Below are 22,573 nucleotides of genomic sequence, written 5' to 3' on the forward strand. Positions count from 1 at the left end.
ACATCATTGTAACCACCAAGCATCTGTACTGTATATATACTCTTGAAACCATCGCGCTGATGTAAGTCAAAGGATACAAACAAACAGTTCTTGTTTCATCTTGTGCAAAGGCTCACTCTCTTCTCTAAGCCTCAACTTAAAATAAGCAAGGCTCCTGAACAAAAAAGGTGGCAACAGAATTAAACATCCCCTGCCTTTATATTGTTGGTGGCAAAGATATTTAAAACACCCTCGCCTGACTGGTTCATCCTTTACACTATATGGTGGCAGAGGTGAGATATCAAAAATATTGGTGGGACATCTGCAACAGGCTGGCAGCCTGTCCTTCACAATGACCATGTCCATAATATGGCCATGGTATCTTGGATCAAGCAAATTGTAACATGGAAATTAACAGAAACCAAGAAGAAAACCAGAAAGCCAATAGCTGGCGATGAGGTCAAAATATTCCGAATTATAGAGGAAGAAAATTATCCTTAGGTACTCAGGATAATAGTTGTTCTCTACAAATTCAGGAAAGCAACAGAAATTATAAACTGGAATCAATGAAATAAATTTCAGTTCACGAACTGATTTTGAAAACCTACAAAAGCTAAGCCTTAAAAAACACAGCATTCCCAATGTAATGTTTGATATAAGGTAAAGAATATGATTTGTTACAGGATTCATTAGAGGATTGTGCAAAGGGACATATTTTGATTATAATCAGGTTAGGGAGATCCTTGAGAAATAACAGTACGAAGACAAAATCATTTGTGTTTCCTGGAATGAGTTTGTTTTAGGGAAAGACAATGGTTCCGTTTTGCTGAGTGTGGAGGGAGCCCCTTGGGGCTCAAAAAGTGTAGCAGACATGTTATATGTATTACTTTTATTCTAAGATGAGATCCTTCCTCTGACTCATTGCTTCCCAGGGCTTTGAGCTGTTTTCTCCCCACCTAGTTCCAACACTGAAGTGAGCCAACATGGAGAAAGAGATTGGAGCTGAGCCCCATAAAGAGTAAGGATGAATTATTCTTCTATTGACTTTTGAGTCACTTCAGTCAGGGAAGCCTAAAATGTTTATTAGAGGGCCAAACCATGGTGAGATTGTTCCATGGCTGTATAGGAGTGTAGGAAGACATTTAGCTAAAGGTTTTTGCCTGACATTAAGTCCAGTCGTGTCTGACTCTGGGGGGTTGGTGCTCATCTCCATTTCTAAGCCAAAGAGCCAGCGTTGTCCGTAGACACCTCCAAGGTCATATGGCCAGCATGACTGCATGGAGTGCTGTTACCTTACCACCGGAGTAGTACCTTTTGATCTACTCACATTTGCATGTTTTTGAACTGCTAGGTTGGCAGAAGCTGGGGATAACAGCGGGAGCTCACACCGCTCCTCGGATTTGAACCTGTGACCTTTCAGTCAACAAGTTCAGCAGCTCGACAGTTTAACCCACTGCGCCACTGAGGGCTCCAGGAAGGCATTTAAAAGCAGGAACTTGGCTGGATTCAGCCCTTAAACCCATCTTTTTGGGGCAAATGCACCCCTTATCTCCCAAAAGTATCCCACGCCTTCAGCTTGCCAGTTCATGTCCTTTTCTTCATTAAATCAGTGCTTATCTTCCTTTCATCTCATTGCAAATAACAGATGTGCGACCCCTAAATTTAGATTGGGACTGTACAGACACTTTGCAGCCATTCAATATTTTAGTCCTATTCCTCCCTCCCCTCCCCACACACATACACACACCATGGCACTTTTAAATCAATGTGAGCAGCATTTAATTTGGCTCTAAAATGTCAATTAGAAGTGCACATAATTATGTAACTTGCTGGGAAACAGTCTTATTGAGCCCTTAAAGAAAAACATGTGTAAATAAGACTCCGCATTTTTGTGGCACAGTGATAGACAAGGCGGCTCTGCAATGAAATTAAAAATCCAATTCTTTTGTCAACCTGCCCACTTCAGCCACACTCCTGACACACTTGGAATTATTGTTTTTTAAGGGCAGGGAGGCCAGCTGAATCAAGGCTTTAGTGCTCTAAGTTATCCATCCATAAACTGTGTGGGACATCATTTGACTTAGTAGTTGCTTCTCTCAGCTCCAGTATAGAAGTGCCAAATAGGAACGGCAAGAGGAATCCTTGGAGAATCTATTTCAGGTCTCTGCGCAGAAACTGTTTCAGATTTGTTCTCTTCTTTCCTTTATGGAGGAAACAGATCTTCAATTCTTCTTGAGTTGATAAGAAATTGGCAGGCCTCTCTGAGATTAATGCATCACTGAGATTATGTGGCCCTATATAGAATATCACAATTACACAACTGACATTTATGTCACTATCAAACCATAACAGGCTTCCATCCCCTGAAACTAGCTCCCAGTATTGTGATTGAAGCTGTTTATCAACAGCTAGAGCCTGAAAACCAAATGCCAACACATGCCCAGCAAAAGTTTTGAAAGAACAGACATTCTATCTCTGCATAGTAAGAAAAGGATAAGACACTAATCTGAGGACAAGCCAGTGCAGCAATAATAATAATAATAATAATAATAATAATAATAATAATAAAGAATTAATGAATGAAAGAAAAGGTTTAAAATATTGGAGACAATTACATTTATTAGGTTAAAATGTGTGCCAAAGGATTTTGCTCTGCTGCCATCTGCTGGCTATAATGTGTGAAGTAAGATTTCTATCCATAGTAGCAACATCTTTTGCCATCTAGAGAAAAATGATATTTCACCTCCAAAACAATTCAGGGAATTGTTGTACTAATATATTTATATATATAATCATTGCACTTGATATTTTCTTCAATGCGTGTTTCAATTGAAACCTGATTTATTAGTGGTGTTTTATAAAATCATTCACAGGAAATGTATTGCTGCGATTTTTCTGGGCTGTATGGCCATGTTCCAGAAGCATTCTCTCCTGACATTTCACCCACATCTATGGCAGGCATTTTCAGAGGTGAGTTCTGTTAGAAACTAGGCAAGTGAGGTTTATATATCCACAGATATATACAGCCCAGTGATTACAGCTATGAAAGCCTTCGACAACACATTCACAGGAACCTTTCAACTCCTATTTATATTTATAGAGTTGTATTTATAGAGTTATAGAATGTTAAGTAAACAGATGTTTGCTACTCTTTGAGCATTCTTCTGGAACATCATATTGCAATATATGCCAAGTCTGAGTCAAGCTCAGTAGAAATGCCTCCCAGATGCATACGTACAGGACATCATCTTATATAGCACCATCAATGTACATGATGGTCAACTGAACAGAACAATAAAGGACATCCACACAAATACAAAACAATACACTTTAATAAGGGCACATGTGGAAAGGAGGAACGCAGATGTGCACATTCTGGTTACTCAACATCATAAGAATAAAAAGTTCAAAGCTTAAAAAGATAAAAATGTTCAAAACCTTATACTTTGGATTCAAAGCTGTGATTTAAGAAGCAGCCCAGAAGTATTTGGGAAGGCAATTCAAATTTGCTATCAATTTAAGTACAAGACGAAGATGCATTAATAGAAAGCCAAAGGAAAAAAAAGAAGAAAAAAAAGAAGGTTACTATATTCCAGAAGAAGAAAGACTGAATCATGAACAGAGAGAGATAAACGCAATCTAATTCTGGTAACGTGATTATGGAAAAAAGTGATACGAGTACATTACAGGCTGAAAATGAGGGACAAAAGACAAATGAGACAAAAAAGAAACCACGGTTGTGTACATTCTCTGTATGACTGAATGGAACACATTATTATTATAGGTAGAAAATGTATATTGAGAAGTCTTCAAGGAAATTAAACTCTCTAAATTCCCTCTCTGCTATACTACATTTCTGCAGATGATGAAACATCTACTTTGAAATAGTTCAGATAAATGCCGTGATGCATTTGGTATCTGGCAGAAAATTCTGATGCTATAAAATATAACTGAATATTGTCAATATAAAGAATGAGGTTGAAGGCCAAGGGACCATACCAGTTTACTGAGAAACGAAGTGTAGAGAGAAAGCAACAGTAGTTCAGGACTGAAGCCCAACTGAAAGGAAGGGAAAAGATGGTGCACACCATCCATTCAACACATTACAAGGAGGGTTAGAAAGATAATACACAGACTAGTGAAAAGTTGCAATAAACCTGGAGGGAATCCAGTATCCTAATATTTCAGGCTTACATATCAACACTGGTAGGCATGTCAACACAGATGAAGCTCCACTAAAGACAGTGGAATTTATTTCCTATAAAATATTCATTTTATTTTATTCTGTTAATAAAAATAGAACTCCAACAACAGTTACAAAAACTTAACATGCAGGAACTGTCACACACTCATGTGAACTAATAATCAGATGGGCGGCACACATTTTTGGTTTGTCTGCCATCCAAACTTCATTTCATTAGCCTACTTGTAATAACAAACTAGAAGCTAGAGACAAAAAACTTGGATGACAGTTTTGAATCAATGCATAAAAATGCAAATTCTATTGTCTCCCTGACTCTCTGGGAACACACTTCTCCTACTTCCAGTTTCCCATCTTCTTGCTCTCATTTCTTCCTGTCCCAAACTATTCTACTGCACTCCTTCTTTCCTTTGGGTGATTCATGTCTGTAACACATGCCATATTTCAGCAACTCCTCTGGCCATGGAGAGGGCAATGCCCAAATTACTTTTATGCCTCACTTTGTGTGCACAATGTTCAGATTCTACACAGCATATGACCCAGCTCAGTCTTTGCAGGTCCCCAAGTGTCTCCACAAAATGTTTTTGGGCTGAAACCACCCCACAAGTTTCTCTCCATTGTACCATAATTGGAAACAATAAGAAAGGCAACACCAAAAATTATTAAGATATGTGTAATTGGACAGCATTATCCTGCTAAGACGACAATGAAATGTCCATACAAGAAAATTGATGACAATCCACTACTCATTGCACCCGCATAGTGATGTTAACAGGTTTTACCTGCCCAGAAAATCAGGAGGCAGAGGGCTTCAGCAAGTGAAACAAACAGAAGAAGAGAAATATGTACTGGCAGATTATGTGAAAGACAGTCAAGAACCAGCATTGATAGAAGTCAATAGTAGAAAACTGCTTCAAGTGTAAAAGACAAAGAGGGAATACTGTAAAAATACAGTGCAGAGAAAACTGGCAAAAGAAGGCTCTCCATGGACAGTTCCTGGGAAAAATTGAGAGAGAGAATTGAAGAAGAAAAAACATGGCTGTGGCTCACAAATGGAACTTTGTAAAAGGAGACGGAGGGCCTGATTCTGGCAGCCCAAAAACAAGCCATTAGAACAAATGCCATCATAGCCAAAATTGAAAAGTCGACGACAGATTCCAAGTGTAGACTCTGCAAGGGAGCAGATGAAACAATAGATCACATCCCCAGCTGCTGCAAGAAGATTGTGCAGACCAACTGCAAACAGAGGCATAACACCGTTGCTCAGACAATTCACTGAAACTTGTGCCACAAATACCATCCGCCTGTGACAAAGAACTGGTGGGATCACAAGTCGGAAACAGTTACAGAGAATGAACACGTCAAACTACTCTGGGATTTCCGGATTCAGACTGACAAGAGTTTTGGAGCACAATACTCCTGACCTCACAATCATGTTTAAAAAAAACAAAGTATGGATATTCAATGTTACAATCCCAGGCAACAGCAGGATTGAAGAGAAACAACTGGAAAAGTTGACACGATATGAGGATTTAAAGATACCCCGCCATCATAGGGACTCCTGTAGGGATTCGGGGCAGCTTACAAATAGCACACAATGGTGCCACACAACATATCAAATACAGTGTATCAACATTAAAACCAATCACATATTTAAAACCAGGCTTATAAAATTAGCAAATGCAATAAAGTCAGTTAAATATGGCAATAGACATTGATTAAATGATCCATGCTAATCCGGTGCGATGAAGTTGTTGATCAAGGACTGGCAATTACAGACAACGAAATTGGATTATGATTTGAGTTAAGAGATGCACTGGTCTGTATTGGTGGCCCAATACTGTGTATTGTATATGTGTTTTATGCTTTTAATCTGAATATTGTTGTTTTTAAGTGTTGTAAACCGCAATGAGTCGCCGATTCAGGCTGAGATATTAGGGGTATACAAGTGCATTAATAAATAAATATAAATAAATATTTAGCCTTCCCTGGCTAAAGATAGTAGTTTGGCTTCTATCTTAAACATTATCAAAGCCCTGTTGAAAGAGCCTAGTTTTTAGCTCTTTCCGCAAGTGCTGTAGTGTGGGGTCTTGCCTAAGTTATCTGGGGAGGGCATTCCAGAGCGAGGGGGTCACCACTGAGAAGGCCCTCTCCCTCGTCCCTACCGACCGCACTTGAGACAGAGGTGGGACCAAAAGGAGAACCTCCCCATCAGATCTTAGAGCCTGCACCAGCTCATATGGGGGATGTGATCATGAAGATAGGCTGGACCCAAACTGTGTGAATCCAGAGGTGACTAAAGATATAGATAATCACGTGGGGAGATGATAGTTGCAGAAGATGCTTTGGATAAAATACAGCTCAACCAGTGAAAAAATACATTAATAAAAATTACTTTCATTACTCCAATTTCTGTAAAAATTTATTTTACCTTGAATGTCAAGCATATTACAAATGACAAGAGACAAACCAACAACAAACGACCAGTTATAAAGCTTTGAGTAAGTGTAATAACATTAATTATTATGCATTAATACTTTAAAAAAGATTCAAACTCTGATAGAAATTGTACAACTGAGAATTAGATGGCCAGCAGTGCTTTGGGGTTGTATCTCATTTCACAAAATAAACATAGAAATGCCTTGCTGAAAACATACAGTGAAGCAGCATAACATACACTATAGTTACATAGTGAGCAAAAAAAGTGTATCTTGTAAACTTTTGTTCGACAACTGCAGTCCTATGGAGCATAGCAAACATGACGACATTAAGCTCTATAGTTGGGCTGAAAAATTAAATATGGTTAACTTTGTTGTGCAATTTTATTTTGCTTTTTTGTTCTCATTTAAAAAAAATGTTTTCCAGATTATCATTAGAATTCAGCTCTTCCTAAGTTTTAAAAAAATTGTTTAAGGAGCCTCCAGAGATTTTCTCATTTATAGAAGAAAATGTATAATTGGATATTTGGATAAATTCTTTGAGGACCACATGGGTAACAGAAATGGCATGAAAACACTTTATGTTAAAGTAGCCAACAACGACAACAAAAAAAGATGATGACAATGGGGGTTCGTGCATTTCACAGAAGAATATTGTAGCTGGTAAAACATGAAACATATAGAAACTGATGAAATTCACAGATATCTGAAATAACCAGCCATATTTCATTAAAATGACAAGAAGCTATATATGTGGGGTGAATGCAAAATAGTTCACAGTGACATACCTGCTCACTGAGCACTGGAGGCCCACTTCAACTTTAGGCAGTCAATAAAAACACTGCTAGGGCACTTTGAAAGAGTGAATCTCAATGTTATAGGTGAAAATGCACTTCCACTCAATATCAGAATCCCAATCCGGATAAAGGCAGTCATGACTGAAAGGAGTGAAATTCTAAGTTAATGATCTAAAAGGTTTTTTTTCTCTTCATTTTCTTCTTTAAATGACAGAGAACTAATTTTAACAGGTTTGTGGCCCAGAGATTTGCAGTAATTAGACCGAAGACTCCACATATTGAGAGTCTCACACTGAATATGGAATTATGTTACCATATTACACTTTACACCGGAGGTACTTTAGTTCCTGGGAAAGGAGATTGTTGCCAGCTGTCTTCCTGAGACTTAAAAGATCATATAAGGCAAGCATCAAGCCTAGTCTATCATTAACACATTCCAGCTCAATAATTTGGTCCTTTTCTAAATGGATCTCTTCCTGCAATTACACTAAAGCATAAAGATGGGTCACAAATTCCAGGTGGTCCAGTTCGTCCAGGCATTCCAGGACTGCCACGCTCTCCATCTTTACCGGGTTCCCCACTTTCTCCAGGACGTCCTTCTTTACTCATCCCACGTGGACCTTCAGGACCTGAAAAATACATACATATCAGACAGATACATGAGGAATGCTTATGTCCATACACTGCATTTCGACAAAGATTTTCTGTCTGATGTACTTGATCTGGATAAGTTAAGAATTACAGCTACAATTCTGTACCACCTATTTAGTACATAGTCATTTAACTTGGCTATCCAAGCCCAGCAACCGCAATCTTCACTTATTAGGGAGCAGCCACTGTGAATGTAATATTTGTCACTTGCTAAAGTAGTCATGATGCTCCTCATGAACCACATGAGTGGCATAGGAGTACACCTCACTCACTAAGATGGTGCTCTTTACTCCACAGCTTTGGATCTGTACTTCCACCAGTTGGGAATCCACTGAAACTTGGAATACATCATTCCCATATACAAAAAAGATACAAGGAAAATGTACAACTCTGTAACAGATGGACATACACAGGCCTCTCTTCTTTAGTACAATTAAGCTTCTGTAAAACATTTGCCGATTCAGTCCTTTAAACTTTGAAATGTAAGGAGTTAATATAGTGGATAACATGTAGAAATAGCAAGTCTATGTGTTTTAAGTTAAGCAACTGATAATATGTACTTGTCAGAAATAACTGGTTGATTGATTATGGTAGTTAGGCATGTATACATCAATATTATTGTTCCCTGACTATATCTGCTATGAGTTGTTGTTTTGCTATGTACTATAACTTAAATAAACTGTTTTGTTTTTTTAAAAAACAAAATTATACACTGGTTGCATTTCACCACTCTTCTGTGGAATATCACTATTAAGCACCAACTACGTTTCTGTTAATGTGCCTATTGCTTATTATCCTATGTAATGAGGAATGCACAACAGCTGTTCTGCAATCCCAGGAAAGAAAGTGGTACAGTGATGTTACCGATGAATAGTTATGTACCATCCAAGTATATGCAGCTACTTGAATGCAATCCTGTTGGTTAGTCAACACATAGGTAAATTCAGTTGATTCAGTGGCTCTGATCTAGGATTTCACTTCTGAAACTCCATTCATGCAACTATGAATGCTCACTAATGCTTCCTCTTCATCTTGGAAAGAAGTGACGAGCGGAGTGCCGCAGGGTTCCGTCCTGGGCCCGGTCCTGTTCAACATCTTTATTAATGACTTAGATGAAGGGCTAGAAGGCATGATCATCAAGTTTGCAGACGACACCAAATTGGGAGGGATAGCCAATAGTCCAGAGGACAGGAGCAGAATTCAAAACGATCTTGACAGATTAGAGAGATGGGCCAAAACTAACAAAATGAAGTTCAACAGTGACAAATGCAAGATACTCCACTTTGGCAGAAAAAATGAAATGCAAAGATACAGAATGGGGGACGCCTGGCTCGAGAGCAGTACGTGTGAAAAAGATCTTGGAGTCCTCGTAGACAACAAGTTAAACATGAGCCAACAATGTGATGTGGCGGCAAAAAAAGCCAATGGGATTTTGGCCTGCATCAATAGGAGCATAGTGTCTAGATCTAAGGAAGTAATGCTACCCCTCTATTCTGCTTTGGTTAGACCACATCTGGAATATTGTGTCCAATTCTGGGCACCACAATTGAAGAGAGATATTGACAAGCTGGAATGTGTCCAGAGGAGGGCGACTAAAATGATCAAGGGTCTGGAGAACAAGCCCTATGAGGAGCGGCTTAGGGAACTGGGCATGTTTAGCCTGAAGAAGAGAAGGCTGAGAGGAGATATGATAGCCATGTATAAATATGTGAGAGGAAGCCACAGGGAGGAGGGAGCAAGCTTGTTTTCTGCTTCCTTGGAGACTAGGACGCGGAACAATGGCTTCAAGCTACAAGAGAGGAGATTCCATCTGAACATTAGGAAGAACTTCCTGACTGTGAGAGCCGTTCAGCAGTGGAACTCTCTGCCCCGGAGTGTGGTGGAGGCTCCTTCTTTGGAAGCTTTTAAGCAGAGGCTGGATGGCCATCTGTCAGGGGTGATTTGAATGCAATATTCCTGCTTCTTGGCAGGGGGTTGGACTGGATGGCCCTTGAGGTCTCTTCCAACTCTTTGATTCTATGATTCTATGAGTTAGATACATCTGTTCCACAATGGGCCCCAAAGTACAACCATATGTGTAAGTTTCCTTACATAACCACAGAATTCCAGCCTGTGTCTTCCTTGAATAAAATTACAATTTCAATTTATATATCCCCAATGACAGTTGCTGCAAAGCATCTTGCAGATACCAGCCAAATTATGCAAGCGGAATTTGTTAGGGGTCATATCATTACAACAGATATGTTCCAAACAATTAAATAACAAAAATAAGGTCAAACAATACCTGGAGGTCCTGGAGGCCCTGGTATACCAGGAAGTCCAATTCCTTGGCTTCCTTTAGCTCCATTTCTTCCTGGTAGTCCTGCAATTTAGCAGACATAATGAACCCTATTTAGCCAATATTTTTCAGATGGTGTGTACTGAAGTATATTAGTATGCCAAAAAAGAAAGTTTCACAATTAACCGGTGAGCTTAATAGATCCTTTTCTGCATGATTCAATGGTTTGGCGGCTAATTTCCGGAAAGGGAGAATTCTCCTGTATTTAATCAGGTAATATGATGTCATTCAATAATTTCTAGCACAAAATTATATAGGCTCAGAGGCGGCTGTCTCTGTAATTCCCTGTAGGTCACTATCCTTCTAATCACAAGACATGCCAAAAATGGCTTAATGCACAATGCAGTGGTTCCCATCACCATCCCAACTGCAGGTAACCTACACACATGGGAAAAAAAACAGGCTACAAGGATTCATTAAATCTAGAGGGAAATGCTTCACAGGGATATATTGGACTAAATTTAGTTATTTCCTTTTACAATGGATCTACTGAATTAACAGTATGCAAAGGGGCCACATTGTACCCTAGAGCAGGGCTTTCCAAACATTTCATGTTGGTGACACACTTTTTAGACATGCATAATCTCACGACATAGTGATTCAGTTTTGCTCGTAAACCAACCCCTTACAAGAGATACAAATACATACATAAATTGTAATAATGAAGTGTATGGGGACACAACATGTCTCATGAACACCTTTCATTTATATTTTTAAAATATATGATTTATTACTTATTTCACATATACACTGAGGTTTTTCCTTAGATTTGTTTGACACACATACACGCTGCAGGCGACACACTAATAAGCCATTACACACAGTTTGGAAAGGTAGTATAGATCCAGCCCTTATCTACTTCCTTAGATGTATGAAGTGTCTAGGAAAAGACCTTTATAGGCAGATTGTATATGGAAGTAGCCATAGCAATGCAAAATGTGTGGGTCGGGTGATGAGATGACAAGCTCAGGATTAGGGATGGTCATTGGGCGAAAATGTTGCCTAAGGGCAAGATTAGCAGATAACCATATGAATAGTGGAGGGAGTTATTTGAATGTAGTATGATGCTGGCTGGTAACCAGAAAGCAGATGTGATAACCTTGGCAAGGGGGCCTTCTAAAGACTGGATGTTAACTAGTGTTATAATATGTGTAGTGTGCCCGGAAACCATTGTCTCTGTTCAAACCAGTCAATGGACTGGAAAAACTCAATAAGTCAATAATTATATAAGTGACATTGATTCCACAGGTTTTCTCAAGTTGAGATTTACAACTTAATTTAGATTACTTCACTTATTTATGAGGATGGAAATGTAGGGCTAAAGCCAATATTTAATGGTTAAGAATTTCTGCCTCCACTTTTGAGAAGCCCAAACAAAAGTCCTTATTTATAAATGGGCACAACAGGGGCATCACTGACTCCCTACCTAACCTCATTCACAGGGTTATTATGAGTCTACATTTAAGTTGCTCGAACTCCGGGGTCTTTAAATGGAGAATGAATGAATTAGGACTCTAGGATCTTGAGCAAGTTGATTTGATGAGGAAGAACCATTCCAGATGTAAATTACAGCTGCATATCATCAAACGTAATTTCTGAAATGTGAAACAACCCAAAATATTTGTACCAAACTACAGACTGAAATTACCCTGTTTATGCCTTCAGATCACAGGCTTAAATTAAAAATAGGCTTTAAATAATACTGTGGTTCATGGATACATTACAAAAAATTAAATATCTGGAGAAGCCCAAAGAAGCAAAAAATAATTGACGAACTCTTGGAGAAAGAGCTTCAAGTTTAAAAAATATACTTTGACATGCAAAACTTTATGTGGAATGACATTTACTAGATGACACATTACTGACAACATGGTAATGAATAGCATCCATGGGCAAATGTCTACAGCATACAGATGTTTTCAAACACTTGAGGAACACTTCTTCTAAACAGGACATAGAAAATTCCTAGAGAAGTCGTATTTTGTCAAATGTGCATAAATGAGACCATGGGTACCTGTTGGTGGATAAGTATTCATGGTTTCATTTATCCATATCTGATATATGATAAAGCCAAACATTTGTTATACAATATGACCACCAAGGTTGCTGTCATTCACATGCATTACAGGTTGCAGTCATTAAGAAGCAGAATATATATTTTTTTCTAAGTGCCCGTTTCCCTAACTTTATCAGGTTGAGTAGGGATTATGTGATATTTATCCTTTGGAACAGACTCATCTTGTGTCTAGTTCCCTCATTAACACGCAACAAGTGTAATTCATGTCTGGGCAATAAGTGACCCATAATGTGGTGATTCAGCCAGATGTATGAACAATCAACTCATACAAATGGATTAAAAAAGGACTGCTTGAGATGACATTATGGAAAGACACTAGCTGCCCAAATATGCTAAATGGCAGCCTTTTACTTTATAATTCAAATGCTCCTTTTAGAACATTTTTGAATCGGTAATTCCAAATTCATTCAAAATATTCCTAAATGTTAACAGGTCATGATTTTACATGCTATAGTTTAACCATCTGAATGTCAGATTTTTGGAAAATATACAAAATATAATACGTCTTTTCTGGACAAGATTAACACTGCAATCCCATACCTCTCATTTCTTGTCTGGCTAGAACTACTGACTAGAAATGAATAGGATTTATAGGCTCAGGCTGTAGTCTTAAGAATACTTATTGACGAGTAAGTCCCATTCAACCCAATGGGTCATCCTTTTGTGCAGACATATACCTAATTGCATGGGTAAAAAGATGGCTTTTGTTTTGTTGACATATACAGTATATTGCTGCTGTTATTGCAACAAAAGTTCAGAATGTTAAAAAATCTTTTCTTCTGGTTTTGCCTTCTATCCATCACTTATATTTTCCAACAATTACTCTCTTTTGGCTATGAGAGCAATCAAGGGGGTGGCAGATTTCCCAGACCTTCCAACATAAACACAGCCCACCCCTTTCTTTAAGAGATGGAGTTAAAATTTAAAAAAGGGAAAATTAATCTGCTCTCAAGGCTCTGAAATATCTTCTGCTAAATTGCCTGTTCAAAATTATGCCATTTAATGGAACAAATGGCCATACTGCACAATACCAGAACATTCCTTTAGCAAAATGTTGTTTTATACAGCATGGCTAAATATGGAATTTAAAATGATATCTGAAATTATTGTGTTTTACAGTTTAGTTAGATTTCTCCTGATTTAGTGCCCTTCCAGACAGGGCCCAAAATGCGGGCCCTGTTGTGCTTTTACTGGAGGTGTTCAAACAACGTCCCAGTAGTCTGTCCCCACAGTCCAATTCAGAGAAGCATGACCCCAGAGAAGCAAAAGGGCACCCACCCTCTCAAAAACCTTAAAATAAAATATAAACTTACCCAGTCAACCTGAAGCTGTTCTCACAGCCCTCCTGGCATGTAAAAATGATGTGCCAGGAGGTGGGGGCAAATCACTCATGCCCCCCCCCCACCTCCTCATGGTGACTCAATAAGCTTTTACTTTTAAAGGCTTTTGGTGGGGGGTTGGGTGGTTGGGTAGCCTGATGCCATCTTGAAAGTTTTTGAGATAGCATGAGAACACCCACCCGGGAAAGCCCGGGTTCTGTGAGAAGGTGTGGGAACTTAAACCTGCTTTGTAGCAGGTTCCTATAACCCGCTCCAAAGTAGATTTATGTCTAGTCTGGAAGCACCCTTAGTCTCCCATTGAATGTCCTAATGTAGCTGATTGATCGGAACTAGAACATAAACTTGAATAGAATTTGGAAATATAAACCAAGTTCAAGGGATTCTTATGCTCTTCTAAAAACTGCAATAATTCCCTTTTCCTGTTACAGCAGATATAGACAGCTGTTACATCACAATGATTATTTTATAAAATTTTATTTTTTTTCTCTTTGAAACAGTTTTTTAATTAACCTTTTTTATACAACATCCTTTTTGGGGAGGAGGGACAAAATGTTATTTCAGGAATCAATATGGTCCTGTTGTTTGAAAATGGGACTGTAATTCTGGAGACCAGAGTTCAAATTGCTGCTCAGCTTTGAAACCCACTGGGTGACTTAGCTTAGCCACACTGGTTCAGGCATTTCTAAGTCCTCCAGCATGGTCCCATGACATGCTTCTGCTAGAAGTTGACCACAGAATCACACTAGGTCCTTCTTTTCTCTAGGGCAGTGATTCCCAAAGTGGGCATTACCGCCCCCTGATGGGCACTGCAGCGATCCGGGGGGGTGGGGCAGTAACAGCCACATGTGCATTTGGGGGCAATGAATAACTGTAAGGGGGTGATGAAAGATTAAAAGAAAGAAGAGAAGATTTAGAAAAATTGATTTCCAGGGGGTAGGCCAAATAAGTTTGGGAACCATTGCTCTAAGGCTTTTCTAGGTCGTCCAGCATGATTCTATGATATGCTTTCACCAGAAATCATTCATTTCATTAGATTTATTACCTGCAGTTTCATGTTTCCACATAAAATCTAGGGACCTGTGGATATGGAGGTTATATTTTATTTGCTTGTCCTGACTGAATGGTATTGACAACCAAAGCCTTTTGCATCATCTGGTTCCTTTCCTAATTTTTTTTTCAGTCGACAAAATATTTTTTCCAAGCCATTCTTACCTTTTGCCCCACGAGATCCATGACGTCCAGGTGCCCCTGTCAGACCTGGAAGACCATCATTCCCTTGTAAGCCAGGAAAGCCTCGGGGACCTTGGGGACCAACTGGGCCTGGTGGACCGGGAGGTCCTGGGGCCGCACCATGAGACTGGCATTGATCACAGTGTTGCCTTCCATTCTGAAGCATAGTTGGTAACTGGGCTAAAGGGAAAACAAGCAAAAACCATTCAAACCAATTTGGACCACTGTTGTACTAACAGCTGAAGTCATCTATACAACTATATCAAATCAGTAGTAAATACAATGGTTGTTAGGTCAAACGCAATAGTTATTAGGTCAACTGTAGTTCAGTGAAGCACTTAAAAGTCCATTAATTCCAGTAATGAGAGATTCAAGGAACATGTGGACTTTTCTTTTGAAATGATGACTTTAATACTGACTCAGTTGTTCCTACAATGCAAAATTTGCAATCGTGTGAAAACTATAGGAAGGAGTAGGGATTTTCTTTTCATTTAGGGGCCTTTGGAAAAACTTCAGGAAGGCACTTTCTGACAGCTTTAAAGGCATGGGGCAGGACCAAAGCAAAGTGCCAGGAGAAGACTAGTTCTGACAAAATGTGAATATTTTTCCATCAAGAACACAGAATTCAGTTCAATTTCATGCATGCCAACTAAGGGGAAAATCTTGGTATAACAATTTTTGGTGTACAGAGCACAGCTCATTCCCAGGCAACAGCCTTTGGGGTTGCAAAGCACAACTTATTTCCATGCTGCAAAGCACAGTTCAATTCCATGCAACGGCTTCTTAAACTTTCGATAGATTAATATCTCCTATCACCGAAAGGAGATAACAGTAAAAGAAAGTCATACAGCAAGGTTTGGGAACTCCGGAGAGCTCTGTCCACTCGGGGGAATAAAGTTTCCCCATCAAAGTTTTAGGGGGAAACTTTGGCCATGCAATGCTGTAAATTAGTTGTAATGACTAAGGACTCACTTCTTAGCACGTCTGCACAAACTTGTCGAATAAAATCTTCTGAAAAACCTCTTCCCTGAATTGAACACAGGATTAGAAAAATTACATGGCTTCCGTATACAATTGAGTGCTCCAGGATGAAAATTAAAAGAGCTTTCTCCGAGTTGGCATACATACAGGTTTTCCATCTGAGCCGGGAATTCCTGGAGATCCCCTTTCTCCTTGTCCTCCCCTTGGACCTGGTGGACCAACCAAGCCACTCATGCCAGGTTCTCCCTTTTGTCCATTGATGCCATGAATACCAGGATCCCCTTTCTCGCCTTTCTGAAGGAAATAAATGCACTGTCAGTGGGTTTAATTGAATTCTTTTCTATTAACTTCATGTAATTTAAATTGGTATGAACGATTTTCTATTGCTTATTTATCTCACGACTTTTTACTGTATTTCGCCAGGTCTTGTTTTTATCTTGTATGCCTTGAATGGATTCTATCCAAGAGGGGGCATCTACACTGTAGAATTAAGTGTTATGGCTCAATGCTGTATGCAGTCATGGGAGTTGTCATTTGGTGAGGCACCACCACTCTTTATCAGAGTGCTAAAGGCTTTGTAATACTACAGTTCCCACAGTTTCATAACATTGAGCAATGGCAGTTGAAGTAGTATTCATGCATTAATTCTACAGTATAGCTGCACCACTACAGACAGCCTATCACCATCAGTGGAAAGACCTGAAGAACAAGGGATTCCCTTGTCCAAAGACCAGCTGGGCTCAGGCCAAGAGGGTTGGAAGAGCACCAACACTTTCCTATTTTCCTTTTCCATAAACCTTTTCACTGAGCACTGTCTTCACTCAAATATTTGGCCAACATCAATGCTTTTATGAATTTGCAAGCACTTCAGTTCTCTTGAAAAATAGGGAACCGACTTGGAAACATATGTGCACCTTTCAGTTTTGATTTGTGGCTTTTAAAACTCGTGAGTTGCCCACAACAATCAATGAACATAAAATAAATGGTGAAATTCTTCAATTGAATAACAAATGGACAGCGGATGATAAAAAACAGATTATTTTTTTAAAACCGCAAAGACATACCTCTCCATTGGCTCCACTGGATCCCATCTCACCCTTTTGGAAAACAAAATCGGAAAACACTTTTTGATTTATTGTCATAATGTGTTATTTCCAACAACACAAGGACCAGCATGGTATTTCAAGCATTGAGCTGTGGCTGGATCTACACTGTAATATAAGACAGTTTGGACAGCAGTGAACCGCATTGTAAGGGTCTACACTTATTATTATATGATGGTGTAGATCCATCTTGTGACTTTGGAGACCAAGGGTTGAATCAATGCTTGATCAGGTAAATCCCCACTGGATGCGCTTGGTCAGGTCTTACTCTCAGCCTCAGAGAAAGACAAAGACAAATGTACTGGGAATCTCACATCAGAACAAAACATTTTATGCGTGGACAATACCCAAAAATAACATATAAAACAGCTCTGTATTTAAGCAAAACAATACGTCTGAGAACCACATATATGGGGCTGATCAGGGTAAATTGTAGGGGTGATAAGGAAATATGATGTATATACTCAGTTTTATCATATCTTATCATATTTATTTACTGTATTGTTATAAGTATCTTATTTTAACTTACTACATAGAGTGCAATCAAGTCTTATCAAGCCTTGTTTTTTTGTTTGATATTGTGATATGGCCTAAGGGCTAATCAATAAAATTACGACTACTATTTTTTGCCCAGAAAATCCTGTGAGAGGTTTGTTTTAGAGTTTCCATAAATTAGAAACAACTTGAAAGAATGCAACAACAAAGATAAACAGTGAATTATTATTATTTATTTATTTATTTATTTATTTATTTATATTCCGCTGTATCTCCCCAAAGGGACTTAGGGCAGATTCCAGACATAAAAGGCAAACATTAAATGCCTGGATACAACAACAATACATCCACACTAACAGAATTTATAAAACCCAACATATAAACACAAATTATAACTTAACAAACTAAAATTAAATTTTAAAAAAACACAGCCTGTTATAACAGACATAAGACAAAACATCAAACATCAAATGGAAACAATAATTTCACATTTCCTTGTGGCAAACTGATTAATCATTGCTCAAGATATCTATTGAGCTGGTGGGGTGAGGAGGGCATGGGTATAGATGGCAACTATTAATTAGAGCTATACTGGTAGTATTACCAACTATTATTCCTTCTCCTCATAGGCCAGTGAGCAAAGGTATGTCTTCAGCTGTTTTTTGAAAGCAGGGAGGGAGGAGGCCATCCTTAACTTCTTTAGAAGGGGAGTTCCAGAGGTGGGGGGGGGGGGCAGCCACAGAGAAGGCCCTTTCTCTCGTTCCCACCAGCCATGCTTGGGATGGGGGTGGAATTGAGAGGAGGACATCCTCTGATGACGGCAGTAGTCTATAGAGGAAGTTGTGGTTTGTCAAATAGTCTGAACTTAAGCTGCTTAGGGCTTAAAAGTAAGAACCAGCACTTTGTATTTGGCTCAGAAGCAGACTGGCAGCCAGTGGAGCTGCCGCAACATGGGAGTGGTTCTCTTCCTGAATGGCGTTCCTGTTAGTAACCTGGCTGCCAATCTCTGGACCATTTGAAGCTTCCGAACTATCTTCAAAGACAGCCACACGTAGAGAGCATTGCAGTAGTCCAAACGGAATGTGACTAAGGTGTGGAATACCATGGCCAAGTCAGGCATCTCAAAGTATCAGCGCAGCTGGCGCACAAGTTTTAACTGTGAAAAGGTGCTCCTGACAACTGCTGACACCTGGGGCTCCTCATATCACAGATTTTGCTAAGCACCTAGAATCAATTATGTCTTGTGAAGAAAGTGGTGGAGAAGACACTCTCCCCATTGTTTTTGTCTATAATCAATCTACCCATATACAGAATAAACTATCATGCTGGCATATAGGATTTTAAAAAAATGATCCTGAAAAAATAAATCTATAAGTTTAAGAAGGAAATAGGAGCATCAGTTTATATAGAAATACCCAGAGGCTGGACCTACACGGTCATATAATTCAGATTATCTGTTTTGAACTGGATTATAGGAGTCTACGCTGCCATATAAGCAAGTTCAAAGCAGATAATCTGTATTTTATATAGCAGTGTGGATGGGGCCAGAGATGGATTCAGGTTTCCATTGAGCAGGAAACCATTGAAAAAGTAAAGTAGGCTTCCCACCCACCCAATCCCTCTTTAACTCCCTCACACCAAAAGTGTTTGGAAGAGTATAGGACAGAGTGGGAGTATTTATACATGGCTGCAGATAACTGGCAAAAATGTCACCTCCTTTAATGGAAGCCTCTCAGACACCCACGCTGGCGGGTACAATGACAAAAGCATGAATTCCTTCCAAATTGCCATGTACTGCAGGGAGGAGCATTTTTATAAATGCTGCCTGTTGTAACTGATGAAAGTCTGCAGTATAAAGGTAAGGGAAAATGTTTCTAAACGCACTTGAGAACATCTGTATACATGCTTTTAGTTTTCAATTTTATTAAATTAAAGACCTAAAAGTCATATGAAAATATACTTTTATATACATATATGCACTTCAATATACATACACAGCTTCCATAAATGGGAAAGGAGTTTGATTTTTTTTTTATAACACAATTATTTTACCTTGTGGCCTGGACTGCCTATTCTGCCACTTTCACCTTTCTTGCCCTTTTGAAAAAGAACAAAACCCATTATATAGTAAGCACATCATCATATAAGAAAGGATTTGTTCAGATCTATAACTAATTATACTTAGTGGAGACAAAATGAAATCAGTAGGATAGCTAGCTCAAGTCCCTTGACTTAAGCAGCTACATTTTAGTACAACCTATGTTGGCATTCATCTTCTTAGAATTTCTAAAATGTATATTTATGGCATATAAATGTCATAAATAAATAAATATTTCACCAAATGGCTTGTAATTAAAAAGTCAAAAAATCCCAATATTCAAACATGAGAGAAGTTGGCAAAGTTCAAGCAAAGTCTGATTTCAAGAAATGCTTTTTGGATGAGACAGAAACTGAGGAGGAGATGAGATGGAGGAGAGGAGAAGGAGGAGAGGAAGAGGTGATGGTGTCTAAAGGAGATAAGAACAAGTACCAGGTGGATACCCATGAATTGATGTTCCATCTACTATCACCATTGTGCATGGAAAGGGCTTGTGTCAAATGGAAGGAGCAGCTTATCAAATATCATTTAGCGCTTTAGACTACATATCATTTGGGAATCTCACTGTGCTCAGAGAACATATGCATAGGATTGCACTGTTAAAGATTGTTTTAAACCCTGTAGCATAAATTGTAAACCTAAAGCTAACCAACTTCTTGCAATATAGACACAGAGGTGCTTGTGGCTCTAAGAGGCAGCACTCTGAACTGGATGCAAGGCAGTCTTCCAAAATTTAACACATTAAATAATAATAATAATAATAATAATAATAATAATAATAAGAAGAAGAAGAAGAAGAAGAAGAAGAAGAAGAAGAAGAACTTTATTCTTATACCCCATCACTATCTTCATGAAGGGACTCGGAGTAGCTTATATACAGGACAGAATGTCCACAAAAGATAAAAGCAAAACAATCCATTAAAACAAAAACACAATAAAATAACAGTATAATAACACAATAAATAAATACAATAAATAAATCTAGAATTGGCCCATTGGTCATATTTCTACCTATTATTTCATTGTGAAAATGCTTGAAAATTTGCCTCTTGGTTGCTTATCAACATTCATTTCAGACTTTACTTTTGCTTTTAATATCTGCTTTTAATTTGCTTTATTTCAGTGTTTTGTTTTTTTTAAAAAAAAACTATTACTGCAAACAGATTGTTATCCCAATATTATTGCTAACAATAATATTGGGATAATAATTCAATAAACTGTTAAAAGATTTTGCTAGCATTGTTAACATTTTAAAAGGTTGATTTTGAACAACTTATAGATAAACTTTGAACATCTTATAGATAGACTCATTCAATTGCCATGCCATGAAGTTTATGAAAGCTGAGAGGAAAAGATAGACTTGATATGGTTGGTGAGCATCTCCTATGTTGTGATATGTTGTATCAAAATTATTCATTACAATTTTAAAATATAAATAGCACTTTTTGTACAAATTTAGAATTGTAAAGAAAATATACCTGGAATCCTCTTTCACCTGAATTCCCTTTGTCTCCCTGAAAACAGGAAAAAGCATCACATTTCATTATAATTATATATCACTAGTTTCAAGTCAGGTTTGACTCGATATATCACTATTTAAAGTAACTTGACTTGATATATCACTATTTAAAGTAATATCATTACAAGTGTTATAACTTTCACATACACATAATAGTACACTAGAGCAATTAAAACAAAAAAACCTTGTACAATAAAAATGTGTAGAATAAAGGTAATCTTATACAAAACAAACCTCACATGGGATTGTTTTTGTACAATTTCATTTTGCACAAGATTTTTGCTGCAATATTGATTTTGTCTAAATATTTGTTTGGCACGAATTGTGGTTTTTGCATACAGAACAGCAACCTTGAACAAAAGACACAACTGCAGACCTAGAAATAGAAACATAGAGTTGGAAGAGACCTCGTGGGCCATCCAGTCCAACCCCCTACTAAGAAACAGGAAAATTGCATTCAAAGCACACAAACATGAGATTTTTGTGCAAGCCTTGCAATTTTCATGTAAAAATGACACATATTTCTTGCAGTGGCTACGCCTGGTGAGTCAGGACAATACCTATGTATTCCTTACAGTGTTGAATATATAGGATTATGAATACAAAGAAGCAACAAATGTGTAACTTTAGTTTACACATTCATAACTGTGATCATGCTTTCCAGTCCAGGTTTATAAATGACAATCCAACATTTCCATAGATGTTGAGGCCAAACGTCCTGAGTGTAGAATTTTTCCCCAGCTCCATCAACTGACAGCTGTATACAAGTCATGCCAAATTTTTCTAAAAACACAGAAAACCCATATAAGGGAGGGAGACAAAGAAAACACCAGGAATGGAATGAGGGCTAGCTCAGCATTATCTTGTTTGCAGCTTCCAGCATTAGTCACTGCAGACTTTCCCAAAAGTCTATTTTCTAACAGACCAACACCAGGAGAGCACCAGAGTGATCCAGAAAACTACACCATCTCCTCAATATCTACATCCAAAGGGCACAAATAAGGATATCTTGGAGAGCAAGGATCAAATGCATGTATTGGTTGGATTAAAGTATGTCTTCCAAATTTTTGTTTGAGCAAGTATTATGGTAAAAACCATGCCTGCAATTTGTGGTATGGAACATGTGCACCTGTATCAGTTTCCCACAAAATGTTTTGAAAAGCAGGTCGTACTGTTTAAAAGATCTTTTGAGAAATGTGAAAGAACAAAAAGAACAACCTTTCAAAATGAATTTCAGCCGGAATTCATCTTACGACTGCTTATTTTGTCTCACAGGCTTATTGGAGAACCTGCCCAGATCTGTCTTCACTCAGGTAAATATTTTAT

At 38.3% G+C, this 22,573-nt stretch overlaps 1 protein-coding gene across 1 annotated transcript in view; it reads right to left on the minus strand.

The window, feature by feature from the left end:
- Nucleotides 1-6,594: 6,594 nt before the first annotated feature.
- Nucleotides 6,595-22,573, minus strand: part of COL21A1 (collagen type XXI alpha 1 chain) — a 111,852-nt gene continuing 95,873 nt past the window's right edge. The window contains exons 23-30 of the mRNA XM_060788089.2: nucleotides 21,207-21,242; nucleotides 19,683-19,727; nucleotides 17,097-17,129; nucleotides 16,180-16,326; nucleotides 16,024-16,078; nucleotides 15,034-15,231; nucleotides 10,351-10,428; nucleotides 6,595-8,044 (exon numbers count right to left, since the gene is read on the minus strand). Of these exons, the coding sequence (XP_060644072.2) occupies nucleotides 7,857-8,044; nucleotides 10,351-10,428; nucleotides 15,034-15,231; nucleotides 16,024-16,078; nucleotides 16,180-16,326; nucleotides 17,097-17,129; nucleotides 19,683-19,727; nucleotides 21,207-21,242 (780 nt within the window). The 3' untranslated portion in view covers nucleotides 6,595-7,856. The remainder of the gene's footprint in view (nucleotides 8,045-10,350; nucleotides 10,429-15,033; nucleotides 15,232-16,023; nucleotides 16,079-16,179; nucleotides 16,327-17,096; nucleotides 17,130-19,682; nucleotides 19,728-21,206; nucleotides 21,243-22,573) is intronic.

This window comes from Anolis sagrei, chromosome 1, assembly GCF_037176765.1.
Source record: "Anolis sagrei isolate rAnoSag1 chromosome 1, rAnoSag1.mat, whole genome shotgun sequence".
Classification (NCBI taxonomy): domain Eukaryota; kingdom Metazoa; phylum Chordata; class Lepidosauria; order Squamata; family Dactyloidae; genus Anolis; species Anolis sagrei.